Source organism: Strigops habroptila, chromosome 2, assembly GCF_004027225.2.
Source record: "Strigops habroptila isolate Jane chromosome 2, bStrHab1.2.pri, whole genome shotgun sequence".
Classification (NCBI taxonomy): domain Eukaryota; kingdom Metazoa; phylum Chordata; class Aves; order Psittaciformes; family Psittacidae; genus Strigops; species Strigops habroptila.
In genome coordinates this window covers 55,248,462-55,265,852 of record NC_044278.2, presented here as the reverse complement: position 1 = coordinate 55,265,852, position 17,391 = coordinate 55,248,462, and the positions used below count along the sequence as shown (strand labels likewise).

At 41.7% G+C, this 17,391-nt stretch overlaps 1 protein-coding gene across 1 annotated transcript; it reads left to right on the top strand.

The window, feature by feature from the left end:
- The first annotated feature begins 1,030 nt into the window (after window positions 1–1,030).
- On the top strand, window positions 1,031–16,580 carry NIPA1 (NIPA magnesium transporter 1). The gene is made up of 5 exons (XM_030477163.1): window positions 1,031–1,372; window positions 4,429–4,476; window positions 8,352–8,442; window positions 9,737–9,897; window positions 11,188–16,580. The coding sequence occupies exons 1-5, from the start codon at window positions 1,213–1,215 to the stop codon at window positions 11,697–11,699; spliced, it is 972 nt and encodes a 323-aa protein (XP_030333023.1). The 5' UTR covers window positions 1,031–1,212; the 3' UTR covers window positions 11,700–16,580.
- Window positions 16,581–17,391: the final 811 nt, after the last annotated feature.

The following is a 17,391-nucleotide window of genomic DNA, read 5'->3' as shown; positions in this document are numbered from 1 at the left end:
GTGAGAATATAGGCAACACTGCAGTAAGTAGTACATCTTCTTGCCATTAAACCTTGACGAAACCATACTGCAGCCTTTCTGTGCCTTCCTAGGACAGCTGCCTCAAGCAGTGTGGGCAAACTGTGAAATATGCTAACAAGAGAAACATTTTCAGGAGTTTGCCTCTTCTCTAAACTTGTATTTCCTGGGAATGCTAAAATTTATGATAAGAACTATGCCCAATAGTTAAGAATGACAAAAATGTCCACTGTCATTTACACCAAGCCAAGGTACCATATCCCATTTCCTTCAATGGATGTTGCTCCAGGAATCCATTTAGGGATTGATTTATTTCAACTCATATCTGGGAATGGTAAGAACTGCAATGAAATATGTGCTAGAAAGTATTTCTGCCTAGCAAGCAAGATTGCTTTCAGCTCAGCACTTCATGCTTTGAGAGACTTTTCTCAAAGAGAGAGCGATGACCCCATGCTGGGGCGGATGGAGCCGCAGATCCAGGCCGTGGCTGGAGCCGCAGCGGCAGCCCGGAGCCCCCGCCCAACCCCGAGAAAAAGGAGAGCGCCGGGGAGCAGCGCTGCTCCCAACCGCAAACCCTGGCCCGGCGAGGCTCCCTGTCCTCGTCCCTCTGCACATCTCCCCACGGCCCCCTGTCCACCCGCATCCTTGTGTTCTGCTGCACCCTCCTGTCCTCCCGCATCCTTCTGCACATCTCCCTTCGTCTCCTTGTCCTCCCGTATCCCTGTGTCCTCCTGCATCCCCTTGTCCCCCCGCGTCCCCCTGCCCACGGGCGCTCGCAGCTCCCTCCCGCGGGGACCGCATTTTCTGCTCCGTATTTCCGCACGCCGGAGGCGCGCTCCGGCCGCGCTCCCCACAGCGCTGCCCGCCGCGGCAGCTCGCTGCGCGGTTCCGCGCGTCCCCCCGCGGTGCCAGCGCGGAGCGGGGCGGCACGGAGCCGTGACGTCAGAGCAGAGGTTGGTTTGGGGGGGGGGTGTGTAGGGGAGAGGGATGCCGTTGCTATGACGTCATCCTGCTGCCGTCCCCGCGCGGGACGGGCGCCAGGAGCCGCGGCTGCCGCCGCCCGCCCGGAGCCGGAGCCGCCCCCAGCGCAGCGCAGCGCGGCGCAGGGCGGGGCGGGGCGGGTCCGGCGCAGAGCCGCGGCCGGGTGCGCTGGGCCCGGGCAGCCGCTGTGGCAGCAGCTCTGTCGGTGGGGCGATGCGGATGGCGGTCGGTGCGGCAGCGGGCGATGGGGCAGCGCAGAGCCCCGGCCCCGCCGCCGTGTCGCTGGGCTTGAGCGTGGCCGTGGTCTCCAGCCTGGTGAACGGCTCCACCTTCGTCCTGCAGAAGAAGGGGATCGTGCGGGCCCGCGGGAGAGGTAGGGGCCCGGTGCTGCGGTGGCCACGGCCTCCCTCTCCCTTCTGCACCGCCTCCCAGGGCTCCGGAGCATCGTCTCCGGCACCGTGCGGGACGGGACACCCCCACCCGGGAGCGGCCCGGCTTCCACCGGGGCCGCTCCCGCCCCTGGCCCCCGCGCAGCCCCCGCGGAAGAGCCGCGGCTGCCCCGCGCTGCGGCGCGGCCGACCCGGGCGGGGAAGGGTTGTGGGGGACGGACGATGCAGGGTGAGGCACCCCGGGGTCGTGGCAGACCCCTGCAGCAGGGGGCACCGTCCAGGGGCAGGACCAGGGCAGCCGGCCTCGGTTTGTCACCTTAAGCGTGACTGGCATCAGAGGTCGGTGACTGGAGCGCGGTCGGCGTGAGGGATGTGATGATAAATTACAGAAGAGGCGGCAGATGGAGAGCGGTGAGGGTGTATTAGCGTGGTCAGCAGCATCAGCTTCCCGATGGATGTATGGCCAGCTCACTGGTCTTCATCCCGCTGTAACACAACACTGGGGCTCGTGTGTATCTGTACACAGGTTTCTCTTGCGGCGTTTTCAGGTACTTGTGGGACTTTTCTACCCATTTCTCTGGCTCAGATAGTTTCTTGCCATGAGCAGCACCAGCACGGCTTGTCACTTGTTTATTCTAGCTCTTCCACACGGACACACACACGGCAAGTTACATCAGTCACGTGGCGGTTTCCTTTTGTAGAGAAGAAGGGCACAGCGATAACGTGTTCTTTCATTTTTCATACTGAAATCCCATAGCTCATTATTGTTTTCCAAGATGAACATATTCAGTATAGCCGAAACAAAGCTGTAAATTCACCGAGTGTAAAGATCATCTGGTTTTTATTCTGAAATTGGAGCTTCCCCAAAGCATGTAGCTTCTGAGTAGCCCTCGCTAGTTGTGTCTTGACGCTTTGATTATGGGAAAATGCAATATATTTATTTGCTCTTAATGTCATGCTTTTATGTGAGGGGAACACTGTGAACACAAGTTGCATGAGGCCTTTTAATTGTATTTCTATGGTTAATAACCATTTGATTTGTAGGTGGTGTCTGTGCGTGTGAGCATGTGCCCATAGGTTCTGGGAACTCTTTCTTATGAAAAATCCTTTTTAGTGACCAGGACATGCTAGGTATTTTCTCTGTATATGTTTGTATGTAAATATATACAGATATATGATTCTATGCATGTCTTTGAGGTGGTTAATGTTAGAGCAGCAGTGCATTTCCAGTCCCTGCTGCATCCAGCTTGCAGAGCAAGCTTGCAGCTACGTTACTACCAGCTGTCAGCCTGAGCTAACAAGTTCATTTTGTCTTTTCTGCAATGACCTTACAGTAAAGGGACTTAGCCAAAGTACTGTTGTGCGAGCACAGTCTCCCTTTCCCTCCAAGATGGCTGTAATCCAGATTTCTTGTCCACAGAGGGATCACATTTGCACCATAAATACAAATATTTTTTTGTAAGGTAAGAGATGAGAAACCTCGAGAGAAAGCAATGACTTTCCATCCCAGGGCAGTTGGAGGAAGTTTCCATTTTGCAGTGTAGTTGGGTCTAATAATTCCTGAAGAGCTTTCAGCAGAGCACTGGATTAAGTGAGTGATGGGCATGTGCCTGCCTTCTCAGTGCTGGCAGCTGTAAAGCATCATGTTTTGAAGATATTACTGATGTTTATTGGTGTATCTTGCTGAGCAATCTGTAGTATTTCCTATGGCTGTGCTCAGTGTGGAGACATCCAGGCGATCACCCAGGTTTCTCTCTCTTTAGTGTTGTGAAATAGTGAGGTTTTGCCTCGAATCTAGTGGTCAAAGTTGTGAGCCCAAGCTAGTGTCAGATGATGTCTTTTTCTCCATTAGCTTCAGTAGGTGGTGTATAATTAACAAGGAGGCACTTGAAGTCTTCTCTGTCTTCTCTACTGAATTGATGTAGTATCAATGCAATTAGTAATCCTTGCTCAGTTAGAAACAGCAGTGGGTGACAAATATTTTGCAAAGTTACCTTACTTGAGTCAATATTTTCTATAATTTGTGCCCCCAACAGTGTTTTTATTTTATATGCAATAACAAAAGTCTAAAAAATTATTACGCCCACTCTAAAGCTGGCCATTTTCGTTAGTCATTTTCCATCTCCTTTCAATTATATAGTGTGATTTCCAAGCGCTTAATATTTTATACATCTCCAGAGTTATGGATTACTGTGTTTTTCTTTGGGTTTTCAGAATTTCAGAGTATTGCTCCAGCAGCTGTTGAGAGACTGTCTTCACAAATAAACGTGGAGCTGAATTGCTAGAAAGAGGAGCAGAACACAAGAGCATAGCGTGATGCCAAGGTGGCACCCAGCAAAGGCCAGGCTTTAGTTTAGTAAGCGGTCATTAGCCTTGGTGTTCTACAGAAGCAGAACTTACAAAATGCAGCGCACCAGCTCCCCTGGCACATCCCAAGGCAAAAGCCTATAATCTGACAGTGAAAATAATCATATTTGAACTTGGGAGGCACTCAGGGATGATCCAGAGTTTTTACTCCTCTCTTTGAAATGAGGTAGTATGTCAGGAATTCAGAGGCTTCACTCGTAGCACTTTCTAGTGCTCAAATGCAGGATAGGTGCTGCCAAAACTGTATACCAAAGCAATTTGTCTGCTGCATTTTCTCCCATATAATTTTATTTAGGTTATACTGGTGAACTAATTGATCCATATCATGTTTTGTTTCATAGGTTTCCCATTCTCCTAGTATCAGTTCTAATCTGTATGTTTAAATGTCATCCTCAGAAGTATTTGTTGACATTTTGCTCTTGTATGTAACACCGTGTTAGCATCACATAGGTACTTTCAGAACTTCTGACTAATATATTGCCTTAGGAAAGTCTCACTCTGACACGCCAAAGCCGAGCGCTCTCTATTTATTTACTCACACTCAGTTGCATTGAAGAATGGGGTTAAGGTGAAGGTCATTAATAGTTGAGACTGTTGAAATTATTCTGTTTTGTAGTTCCAATATTGCAATTTCATATTTTCCTAATATATCTTCCTATACTTCCTCTTCCAGGTACTTCATACTTAACAGATATAGTATGGTGGTCTGGCACTATTGCAAGTAAGTGTCTTAAAAGGTTTGATTTTTATTGACAGAAGTTACACTTAGATGGTGAAACAAGACATCAGGAAATCTGGGTTCTCATCTTGAATCTCATGCTCACTTGTCACAAAATTCCTATCCGTCAGAAATACCCCACCTGTAGTAAACTCTCACTCTGGCTATTGCGGCTGACAGTGTTTGAGAAGGCAAAGAGCTGGGACAAACCTGAGTCAGACATCTTTCCACATTTCTGAACTGTTTGGTACTTGCAGCCCTTGGCAGCCACACACTGCTCTGACTCTGGGTTCCTGCACCGTTTGTGTCTCTGGATTGAGCTGGTCTGCTGAGTTTCTAATAAAAGTCAAAGCTGAATAAGAAAATGTCACTCTGCACAAAAGGGCTCGTTGAGCATATGTTATATTTTAGATCAGAAAGCACTTTGCCAGCCTTTATTAATTAAAAAATAAAGTCCTTTTGATTTCTAGTTCTACAGATACAGTTTCAGTTTTGCTTTTAATCTACAAGATTAATGTGAAGCCTTGTGTGGTGCTGATAAGAGATCAGTGTAATTTTACTCTTATCTTTGGAAACTCTGCTCACACTAAGTTTGCTCTCTAATGCGAATCCTGAGCATAGGGAGCAGCTAGCTTTCTCATCTTGCAGTTCAGCCCTAGTTCTACCCATGAGCTGAAAAATCATACTCCAGTTTTAGACTCTAATACAGACTTTTCTGAATTATTTGGAAATGTTCCGATGCTGTTTCTGAGAAGTATATGGGTCCAGTTGTGCCCCTTATTTTGTGGCAGCAAGGGAAGTCTCTGTTTTTATTGTCTTCAAGCAATGCAAAAGGAAAGGAAGCAGATGGATCTGTTGAAGGACAAAGTTCACAGCAAGTATACAAGCCAACAGAGCTTCAGAGGAAAGTCCTCAGCTAATTTAACCTGTGTTTAAGTAGTTCTTTCAGCTTCCTCCTCTACCAGAATCACTACTGTGGCAAATAGGAGCAATAAATCTGTGCATTAATCACCATTGTTTATCTCTCATGAGGCTCCCATCTTGAATCTCCGAGCAGAAGGAGTTAAAATAAAAGAGGTTTTATTACAGGAGTTTATCTTGGTGAATCAGAGAAAACGATTTCATGCTTAAAAGAGCTGACTGAATTGCATGAAGGCAAACAGCTGAAGGGAATGGTATCAGTTGGCTTTTGTCCAGTAGCCAGGTGCAGGTATTTCAAAACAAAGCCTCAGTAAGTTTACAAAGAAACCAAGGGAAGAATTGTTTAAGGATAGTATGGGTTCAGAATTGCAATAGAGTCATGAACAGCAACAGCAAGGGCCAGGTAAACATCTCTGGGATGCAGAGAAAGGCAGTGCCTGAGGAATTAGCAACATCCCCAGTTATCTGGGTAAAGTCGTAACAGCTGACATGGTTTTCTCTGCCAGGGAATTTGGGAGTTTGGATGACTAACAAAACCCACATAAACTCTACCAACTTATTTTCACAATATTTGTTCAGATGGTGAACAAGCATTTCTGTGTTGGCATGCTGACTCAGCATAACACTGCCTAGCCATTTTGGGGCCTTGGGATCCACTGGATTACTGAAGACTGCAAAGGAAAGGCTACAGATTCTGCTAAGGGACTTTTTCTTACAATGTAGTCAAAAGAGTGATTGCAGCATGTGCACAGTTATTTCAATGAGCATTAAACTAATTAATTGGCTAATTAATTAGTTTCAGTGCAGGTTTTGATGTGTCTGGTTTTTATAGTGGCTAGTGTTTTATTGCAGATGGGGAATAAACTTGCAAAGCGAATCTCATGTTTATCTCCACAGACTGGGCTTTATTTCATGTTGTAGAGCAGTGTTGAAGCTCCTTAACTTGACTTCAAGATGAAACTAAGCTGAACATGCCTAATGCACACCAGCTGCAAATAGACTTTCGGTCCAAGGGAGCAGGCAGAAGTTAGTCTGAAAGAAAGCCCCTGACGTGTAGAGCAGACATCTGCTGTACGGAACTACTCCTGGTCTTCTTGCTAATGTAGACATGTTAGTGTGCATCAAGTTTTGTGTTGCATTAGCTTCAGGGATATTGGTACTCCTTTTCAAGTTTAAAGTTTGGTGTGCCTTCAAGAACTCAAGCCATGTCTTGACTTGCAGCACTGATGCATCTGGAGAGGAATTTCTGTCCAGAGAGGACTGTATAGCTTGGCAGCAAAGGTCTCAACATCAGATAGATGGTAACAATTACTGAGAATCTTTTTTTAATTGGTCTTAATTAGTCTCGGTCTGTCACATGTGATGGTAAGAGACTGTTACTATTAATCCATGGTGATACTGAAAATGTCTGATAAGCTCAGTTGCCTTACAATATGTGCAATTTGACTGAAGCTTTAGAGACCTCAGTGTTGGTGCCATCTGTTAGGGTTCTTCCAACCCAAAGTTAAGGCACTGGACCTCCAAAAAAAGAAAAAAAAAGCAACCTTTTGTCAGAGTCACTTGGAAATATATATCATCTGCAGAAACACGGCGTGCCAGCTATGCCCTGTCCTCTGTGCAAGATCTGGCCGAGTGCCTTTGGATGCCTTGAAGGTAATGACAGAGTTGCCACATATGTCTGCTGAAAACCAAGCCCGAGGCTGAGAGCTGAGTTAGTCTCTTCCCAAGGGCAGGAAAACCATGACTGACTCTGTGCTCTAGAAATGCTGCTCATTAACTTCTCTGGCTCACTCCTGCGCATAGAGACAGCCTCAGAGAATTGAATTAGTATAATTTTGCCACACTCTGCAGTTTTGTAAGTTTGTTTATCTCCTTTGTGTTTCCTGTAGGTTACACAGGTCTTCAGCTCTACTGATAATGTGAGCTAATTTGGTAAATTAATTAATGTTTGCACAGTGCTTTGCAGGTGTAGAGAACAGGATGATGGTAACAACATGTGATAGCCGAGGGCAGTGCCAGCCTGAGCATAAGGACAGCTTGGATTCTTGAAATATTTTTAAATGCTGATAATGGCTCTTAATATCAACTGGAAATTTGAGCTGTATGTAATTTGCGTTGAATCTCAAGGTTCTTGCCAGTTACCACAGACCCTGTAACTATGCAAGCATCATGTTGATCTATTATAAACTTGCCAGCACTTGCAAAACCATCCAGCTTTTCTATTTTAGCTGAGAACTTGAACGCATGAATTGTTTGTCGCAGCTGTGATGTGCAATAGCATGGTACATCTTGGAATTTGATTTTATTGGGGGAAAGAAAATAGTAAGATTGTGAGGCTGTTACTGTGACTTGTCAGGGATCTGTTCTTTTTACATTGGTCAGGAATTACTTGTGATGTTATATAGCATTGTGAAAATTTAGTGTTGTCTATTGTGTATTGAAGAGCCCTTATGCCTGTGCTTAGTATTTCATTAGTGTATTCCTTTCTTTGGTACTCTCTTATTTCCCATCCAAAAGGTAACACTGCTGTTAGGAACTATAACCAAGTGCATTTGTGTTACATGTGTGCATGTTCCAAAGATGAAATCATGGGTTATATATACTTTTAGTCTTCCTTATTTAAATATTTGAGTGTAATATTGAGATATTTGAGTGTAATCCATGAGTGTTTCTAATTCATAGTCTTATTTATACTCAACTAAGAAAAGCTGCAGATGAGATTATTTACTGTGCCCTCTTGGATCTTCTTGTGTGGCAAATATAAACCCTATATTAAAAAATAATTGAAAAATACAGAAAAATTCCAGCCATTTTGTTTAAGTTCAACATTATCAGAGCTAAGCAAATCTGTAACATCTGGTTTCCTGTTAGGTCATCTTTCCCAAACAGCATTGGGTAAGTTTTCATTGCCTCTTTTTACAAAGGGATTTAAAACTTATTTCTGGTTCTCTTGACAGTGGCTCTGGGTCAAATAGGGAATTTCTTGGCATACACTGCAGTCCCAACTGTGCTAGTGACGCCCTTGGGAGCTCTTGGCGTTCCATTTGGGTAAGAGTTTGCTTTTCTTGCTCTTATCTGAATGTTGTTACTACTTCATAAAATGTCAGACTTGGTGGTCACTGGAGGTCCACTGAGTTGTGAGGCTTATGACTGTTAATGATGTTTTATAATGTCACCTATTCCCATTTTCCTCAGTGGAGTGCTGAAAGTCAGGGGTGGGGGGAAAGTAATGGTGAGGACGGATTCCTGAGTATCTTCTGCTTTAACAATCACTATGATCTGGAACAGATAAACGTGGGGGTTTTTTTCCCCCTCCTCCCTTCACTATGTTATTCTGGACTTTTCCAGTAATTCTCTTATTCACAGTTCCCTTACTATGTAGATCTTTCCTTTTGTCTCACACTCTTTTTCTCCTCTGCTATCCATAGCCCACACGTGTTTATTGATGCTGATTTTCATCTAATTGGATTTGGCCTCTTTCCTGAAGCAAGGGAGTCCCTTGCATATGCATGCCCCCAGCTTCTTAACGTTATGTTCACGGGGGAGGGTGAGGAACAAAAAAGGCAGTGAGTTTAAGGAGTTTAATATGCAACTAAATGTTTTGTGAGTAGAGTAGCTAAACTACAGCTGTGAAACTACTCCAGTGAAAAAGTACAATTCTTTAAAAACAAAGCTGTGCGTTGCCTCCAGATTTTTCTTTTGCCTGCTGAACTGTGTATCTGACTGCACTGGTCATCTACTTCAGAGTGTACGCTATGAAGCACGCTGATAGTACTTTACTTACCACCTATTATTTTGTCCTGTGTCACATAATTTTGTGTATTTTGGTCAGCCACATGTCTGAGCTGAGCCCTGTGATCTTTATAACTAAGTCACTTTTATCTCATGACTACGTAACACCTATAAAATGGGGCTTCATGGCAGCTCACCAAATTGTTAATGGGTAGATACCTGCGTTGCGTGACAGATGTATGGTTTGAGTTTTGGTTTTTTTTTGGAGAGAGTCATGTGGTGTTTCTTTTGGGGGGTGTTGGGGTTTTTGTGGTTTTGGGGTTTTTGTGGGTTTTGGTTTGGGTTTGTTGGGATTTGGGGCAGGAGGCCTGTGTTGTTTTGAGTTTTCTTTTTCCCTGAGATGAAACATCAAGGATAAGTAAGACTGTAACTGGATGAATCTTTCTTAAGATAAGTCAGAAATTAATTTTGAGGATCTGCCAATATTTGGTCAAAGGTCCACCAACATTTGATACTATTACTTTAAGAGGGAAATTCTTGTGGCACATACTGTTACAGCATTATTAACAGGATGTAGTCAAACTTTTAATTTTCTTCCTCTTTGTGAAAGGTCTATTTTAGCTTCTTACTTACTGAAAGAAAAACTGAACATTCTTGGCAAGCTGGGATGTTTGCTGAGCTGCGCTGGGTCTGTTGTTCTCATCATCCATTCCCCAAAGTCCGAGAGTGTAACGACTCAGGCTGAGCTTGAAGAGAAGCTTACAAATCCAGGTACTTTATTCTTTTATTAACTCATAATGGTTTTGTAAGACTGATCAGGAGCACGCAGGAGGAAGAGGTTTACCACTTCTTCCAGTTAGGAAAACTGACTTCTGAAGAAACCATGACAGGACAGAGGCAACTCGTACAGCTTTTGTGTAGGAACCTGTGCCTTGCTGTACTTGAAACTCTTCAGATTTATTGATACATGTGTGCAGAAAGGAAAATGTGGGTATTTTTGAAAACATCATCCCACACAGCAAGCTCAGAAAAACACCCATTTCAACTTGTAATTTTCTGAAATGATGAAAAAGTGTATCTTGCTATTTAGAGACGAAAGGTATAATTCTAGGATCTCAAGTTGCTTTATACAAAATAAAAAATGGTGATAGTCTTTGTTCTTTAATTCTGCATGGGTTTGCTGGTTTGCTTTTTTTTTTTCTTATTAGAAGTTTATACTAGATGCCAGTTATGTTCCAAGCAGATTTCTTTGCACAATGAACGTGTGTAGAAATAGGCTGTTGAGAAATACGTTGAAATGCCTGTTCTTTCTCACAGAGAATGTGAAGCCCCAGTAGCTGCTGGAGCACACATACTAGTGCTAATATGTGCCAGACCCACTTTTATTTTTCTTGCATAAGAGCTAAGCTGCCAGCTATTATTTCCTTTAATTGCTTTAGGTGAGAGAAACTCAAGCCTAATAACATCAGGTATCCAAAAAATTTGTGAACAAAGAAAAGAAAACTAATTCCCTAGTCTAAATTTTCCATTTCAGTCTGACCAAAATGAATTGGAAATACATCTCTTTAAAACTGTAAAGCATGAAATGTTTCTCACCACTTTAATCTGTGAACTGGTGCTATAATGTAAATGATACGGCATCCTGGTTCTTCCAACTGTACCTATGCAACTCGTTCACCTTAATGGGATCTCACTATGTTGAAGCTCTTTGCTGCATCCACACACCATGCTTTATTGAACTGATTATGAATGAGATGTTACCACTGCTGTCTGTCGTAGAGGGCTTTAAGGAGAATAGTCTGGGTGGAAGAGAAAATAAAATAAAAAAGCCATCTTAAATCCAGTTGAAATGTGCAACAGTGTGTATTTTACTACATATTTATTTGTTTTACCTGAAGCACATGACAACATCATTGGTTGCAGACACCCACAACATCCCTAAAAGCTCAGTGATTTATTTGAATGTATATTCAGTAGTGTATGTCTGATTTGCCTGCTGAAATCTTTAAAAGATCAAGAGTTTGCACCTTGCTATTATCTTATTTTCTTTTTGTTTTCCAGTTTTCGTGGGTTATCTCTGCGTAGTGCTGCTAATGCTTCTCCTTCTTATCTTCTGGATAGCTCCAGCTCATGGACCTACTAATATCATGGTTTACATCAGTATTTGCTCTCTGTTGGGCAGTTTTACTGTTCCCAGCACAAAAGGCATTGGGCTGGCTGCTCAAGATATCTTTCACAATAACCCCTCAAGTCAAAGGGCCCTGTACCTCTGTCTGGTACTTCTGGCAGTATTAGGATGTAGCATTATCATTCAGTTCAGATACATCAATAAGGCACTGGAATGTTTTGACTCCTCTGTGTTTGGTGCCATCTACTATGTTGTGTTTACCAGCCTAGTCCTGCTGGCTTCAGCCATCCTTTTCAGGGAATGGAGTAATGTAGGAGTGGTAGATTTCCTGGGAATGGCTTGTGGATTCACCACAGTATCTATTGGAATTGTTCTTATACAAGTCTTCAAGGAATTCAACTTCAATATTGGGGATTTAAATAAACCTAACATGAAGACAGATTAAAACATTTTTTGAGGAGAAACTGGATGGCTCAGGGAAGGATGCAGAGCCTTTCATTTCTAGGTCACTGATTCAAATATGATTCAGGTTGGTAGCTATCCTCTGACAAATTTGGTGGCCTATGTGAAATGAATTGGAGGCCTCCATCCAGTTTCAAAGGAACAGTTGTCCATGTACCCTAGTAAACACAATAAATGAACTTAATTGGAACCACTGATTGAGTCAGCATAGAGACTGATGTATTTCCTTACTGTAAAAGGTAATCCATCAGAAAAGATCTGGGGATATTCTGACAGACCTGTGTGTGAAAGCTTGTGTTGTGGCTTCTGAGGTACTGTTTCTGTGGGCAGAGAACATCAGTTTCTAATGCACTCAATCTGACACCTTTCATGAGTGATGTATACCTTAAAATATGGGGGGAAAGGGAAGAAGAGAGTACAACAACTTGTTAATCTCAATATAGCAATGTGTTCGCTGTCAAGGCTGTGAATTCTGAGACAAATGTTGGTTGAACCGTGGACTGCAGATTTGTCCTTTTTAGTGACTGTCTTGACAACTTGGTCTGCCAGGCAGTGAAAACACTTGGGAGTTTTAAATTGAATTCTTATACAGAGCAGTGGACCCTTAAAAATCTTTCACTAATTACTTATCAGCTGATGGTAGTGTCCAGGTATGCATTTTTCTTTGTAACTTATGTGCATTAAGACATACCACATTCATCTGAGAATTTTTAATTGGGAGCCAACAGAAAGACTGTGAAGGATGTGGAAATGATGCACAGACTCATTGCCTATATGGTGGCTTATTTGTAAACAGCTCAGAACTATTTCAGTGCCTTTGTCATCCAAAAATACTGCATAAATGTGAATGTATTTGTTTCAGATGGCCTATGCTAGTTTAATAATTCAATTTTACTGTCTATAATATTGGACTGTATTCAAATTCTGAACACATAAAGCGCCCAGAAGAAGCCACGCATTTTCGGAAGAATTTACCAACCTGAATTAAAACCCTCAGATGCCTTGACAGCTTCTGAAAAACCCATAGTCCTAATGGGAAGAGGTAATCTACAGGCAGACTGTTTAAAGCAATCTAGCAAACCTTTATTTTTGTTAAGTGACTAAATACAGGGAACTGTTTTGTGAAGCAACTAATAAGCAGGGACCACAAAAAAAGAAATTTGAGAGAAGAGCATGAGATTTCTCATAGCTCAAAAAAGATGCTCTGAACCTTTTTTAATGTGGGAAAAGGGAGTTAAAAGTCTGAAAAGGCATTGGCATTCCGAGAGCTGAGTTTCAGATAACCGACAGGGAAATCCAGTAATCAGATCCAGTAATTCAGACCTGTGCGAACAGTTCAGCCATAATATTTTGACAAGTAGCACAGAGAGCTTAAGCTATAATCAGGATTCTGAACTGTTCAGATTAAACCATTTAGAGAATACTGATATGCCAAAGAAAAAAAATAGTTAATTTTCATGTTCTACTTATATTTGGTAGTTAAAACATCATAAGTCAAAAATTTGTAAGGAAAGCTTGAAAAGTAATGAATGTTGTTTTCCACTTAACTACAAAAATGGAAGGGTACAGTGGAACTCAACATCTCTAGTTCAGAATGTCTCTTGTTTCTCTTGAAACAAACAAACAAAAAAACCCCAACGTGTTTATGAGACAGTATTTGAAAAAGTCCATGATGCTTTATCAAGAAATGATGAACGTAGCTTTGCAGATGGATGACAGGAATGTGGATGTTGATTAATGGGGAGTAATACTACTCGCTCTCAGGATGTTTTTTGTTGACCTGAATTAATGTCAAAACTCAGCCTCTATTTTAATTTAAAAGGAATGGTATAAGCCCTTCTAATGGCAGCAATAATAATGAACAGTGACTCCTAAACATTTAGTATTCCAAAGGGACTCCTCTGAGGGAATAGGAGCCCCACTGTGTTATTTGGAAGCTTGTTTTATAAACTCCAAATTGCAGGGGAATGACCGAGTTAGCAGAAACGTATGTTACAGGTCAGCACGGAAACTGGGTATCTTGGTGAAATAAAGTAGCACTGGCAGAGACAGGGCCATCTTCATGGATTTTCAAATCTTGTGTATGGTTTTCTAGAAAGTTTGAGAATTGTAGATGAGGGGAATTGGGACTATGAAAGCTGGTTAAAACTAACCTCTGTCAGCTGTTGGTTGGAAGATGGTATCTTGGTTCTCAGCAGACAGTTAGGTTTTGTCATATTAATTCCCTTTTTTTTTCCTGATGGAAACTGGAATTGTATATAGGTTGTGAGACCTGTAATGACCTACTTTTAAAAACAACGTTAGCCATTTTCTGAAGCAATCAAGTTGTCTTTTCAAAATTCACATTCGGAGTTCATGAGTTGCATGTTGGTTTTGTACTAGCCTTTAATCTCGGAAGACTTCCATGAAAATCTTTAGGTCAGAATGGAAATGATTGTGGTTGCATCTTAATCCTCCTTTGGCCATATCTGTTTGTCTTTTTTGTTTTAAAATTCATTCTTATTTGTTTAGAAAGTGCCTATCCTAGTATGTTAGGTGCATATGCAAATTATTAGTAATACTGGATCCAAAATAACTTGACTGCCCTGTTTAAACCTCACCATTTTCTGCACCACACACAAGTTTACTTGATAAGCACTCACTATGCAGAGTAAGAATAAAGTAGTAGCCGTGTTCTGTGGTCCTCTGACCATCCTTACAGCTGGTAAATGTCTGCGTAAGTTTCTTCTCCTCAGCTGCTCCTCATCTGTGATGAGCTTTCTAGAAGTGTCTAGTTAACTTTGTTTAAAATAGAGATGTCAAAAGCCAGCACATAAGGTGAAAGAAATTCTTGTGGCCTTGCGCATCATTTCTATCTGTAGCCTTTTACATCATGAATGCTAAATAACTGAAACCTTTATTTTTGCTACTTTGCTCCCTATGTAGCAGTGTTCTGCTGTACAGGATCTGGTTCAGTTTTAAGTTAAAAAAATGTATTACCATTTTCCGTTGTCACTGTTGGTATGATTCTTCCCTCCTCCCTTCATGCCCTCCTCATTCTAGGTGTCCGACCTTTTTTAGTCCTGTTGATTTTTATGATTTAAAAAGAGGCACTGTTGAATTTTAGCTGTTCCCTCTTCTTTTTTTCTCCCACCCTTTGACAAGTAAGTACTTTGCATAAGACAGATATGAGTTCATCATCTCAGGGAGCAAATGTGCATAGTTGTCTCCTGAGCTTTGGTGTCCCTCATGGGTTTGCCCCTTTTCACATTCTCTTTGCATTACATCTCTTGATAGCTATGAGCCAGATACTTCAGTTTTGATTCCAAAGTAGAAGTGGGAGAGGCTATGCATACAAAAAGTGGACTCATCACAGTGGTGGGATGCATCTGAGTTAAGGTCAAATCCATATGAAAGGCGTTCCACTCCGTGTGTCTGGCTTCTGTTATACCAGTCAAACATATTTACTTGGTACTCACTTGAAGATAGGTCTTTGATCATTATCCCTTCAGTGTATGGAGGATTTACATGTGTCGGTCACAATCTTTATTAGGTGTCAAACACAAAAATCCCTCAAATGTTCAGTAGGAGAATAGAAACCTTTTTGATACAACTGAAAAAAAGAAAAAAAAAAAAAGATTTGTTACACCTTAAATACTTATGTAAAGAAGAAGAATCTCTAAACAAGTTATCTGCTGTACTGACTTTCCATGACTCTTTGTGTGTAAATAGAGCCTATTTATTAGTGAGCTGCAACTAACATTAATGAGAACCAGTCATACCACAGTTTGACAAGTGAGGCTTCCTATTAATAATCTTGGTTTATATTGAACATATGTATTTTTCTGAAGTAACTAGCACTGAAAATTGAAAACACTGGAATTAATTTGTTGAAACACTAGAAACTGAGATTTAGGTTTCCTTTTCATTTAAACAATAGAGGGCTTGTATTTAAGAAAGATTTGCAATTAATAAATATGGGGTGCTTAAATGGGCAGGTGTTTGCACGTTGTACCCCTCTCACCTTCTTGTTTCATAAATATAAAACATCAAGGATTCTACAGCTCTTCCTCAGTTGTCTTGAGATGGCATAACTGCTGAAGTTTTACTGTTAAATCAAATGTTTATCTATTACCTGTTATCTTTTCTTTAGAGAGATTAGTCTTTGTAATAACTCCTTGGTGCTACTAAATATGGACTTAAGTGATGCAGAATTTTAGTGTGTACCATGTTAGGCACCAATTATGCCAACAGTTACTAGTGCCCAAGTATTTCAGACAACAGTGTCGAAATGTTACAGATTAAGAAATCCTTTTTGAAACCTGCAAATAAGTTTGGGGTTTTTATCTTTTTGTTGTTGTGTTGGGTGTCGTTTCTCCCCCTCCTTCCCCCTGACAGTTGCTCTACAGAGTGGAAAATATTACACAAAAGGGGTATTTTCCTTTTTCAACTGTGGAACTTTCTCTCTCTTTCCCTCCGGCCTGCCCCCCCCCCCCCGCTATTTTCCCCCCCTGGAATGTAAAAATACTTCTAATGGGATTTTTTTTTTTTTCCTGGAATGTAAAAAATAGTTCTAATGGGATATGGGGAAAAGGTGGTTGGCAACAAATATACAGTGTCAGGTTTGGTTGCTGCAATGCTATTGCAATATAGTTACTACAGATTACATAAAAATGGTTTATTTTATTAGCTTCCAAATAATGTGTATATAGATTTGTTAATGGCTTACAAGTCAAGCTTACTCTCTTTGCTTTTTAAAAAATAGTTATAGGCATGTTGTATTTGCCTTGTGTAAATTATAAAAGGCTATTTATTAAGTTTTCTGATAACTAATCTATTTATTAACCTGTATTGTTTTAAAATAAATGATTTATTTCTAGCTCAATGCTTGTTTGTGACTCCTCTTTATCACACAGGGGGAAAAAGTCAGTTTCCCACACACCTAGCTGCTATACAGCCTAACCCCAAATCACAAGCCTGAGCTATTTCTGTTGCCCTTTCATAAAATTGCAGCCTTGTTTTTATGGGGTAGTAGATTCTTTCATGGGCACAGATCAGTTACCATACGAAGGGCTCAATTGTTACGTAGTGGCATCTGCCAGCAAGCTGTAGTCTTAATGTCTTCAATGTACTGACGTTTACTCACAGGTCAAATGAATGCTTCTCTGGCAGAAACATTTGTTGGGGCCCAAGTCACTTCAAACTGTGTCCTAAGGGTTATCACATGCTCTATTCCTGCACTGTACATTGGCTTCCTGCTAGAGTTTTTATCTGAAGATCTGCTGCTCCACAGTTGAGTGTGCATCAAGTGGCAACAGCTGTAAGGAAGTCTGTGTCACCAGTCTAATTTACTGTCACAAGAGCTTCCTGCAGAAAGAATCACTTGGAAAATTACAGAGGCTGCCCATCTAATCCTTCATCCGAAACTCCTAGCTCCTCATATCAGGTAATGGCAAATACATGGACTTTCACGCCCTGGGGGTTTTTGTTTGCTTTTTAATGGTGGGATTTATGATTAAGAACTGTTTCAGTCTTTGTGCTTGAGTTCTGGGGGTCAAAATTGAAAGTTATTTTTAAAGAAGGAAATCAGCTCCTCTCCAATATAAAATGTTGTATGCAGTGGACAAGATTGGTATGGATTCCTTATTGGGTATGGCATTGCAATTTTATTTTTAAAGGTGTTGATATTAACGCAA

Bases quoted from the DNA above. Each gene is read 5' to 3' on its own strand.
- NIPA1 (XM_030477163.1), top strand. From the start codon at position 1,213: ATGCGGATGGCGGTCGGTGCGGCAGCGGGCGATGGGGCAGCGCAGAGC. The intron at 1,373-4,428 runs GTAGGGGCCCGG...TTCCTCTTCCAG, and splicing joins CGTGCGGGCCCGCGGGAGAG to GTACTTCATACTTAACAGAT. The intron at 9,898-11,187 runs GTACTTTATTCT...TTTGTTTTCCAG, and splicing joins AGAGAAGCTTACAAATCCAG to TTTTCGTGGGTTATCTCTGC.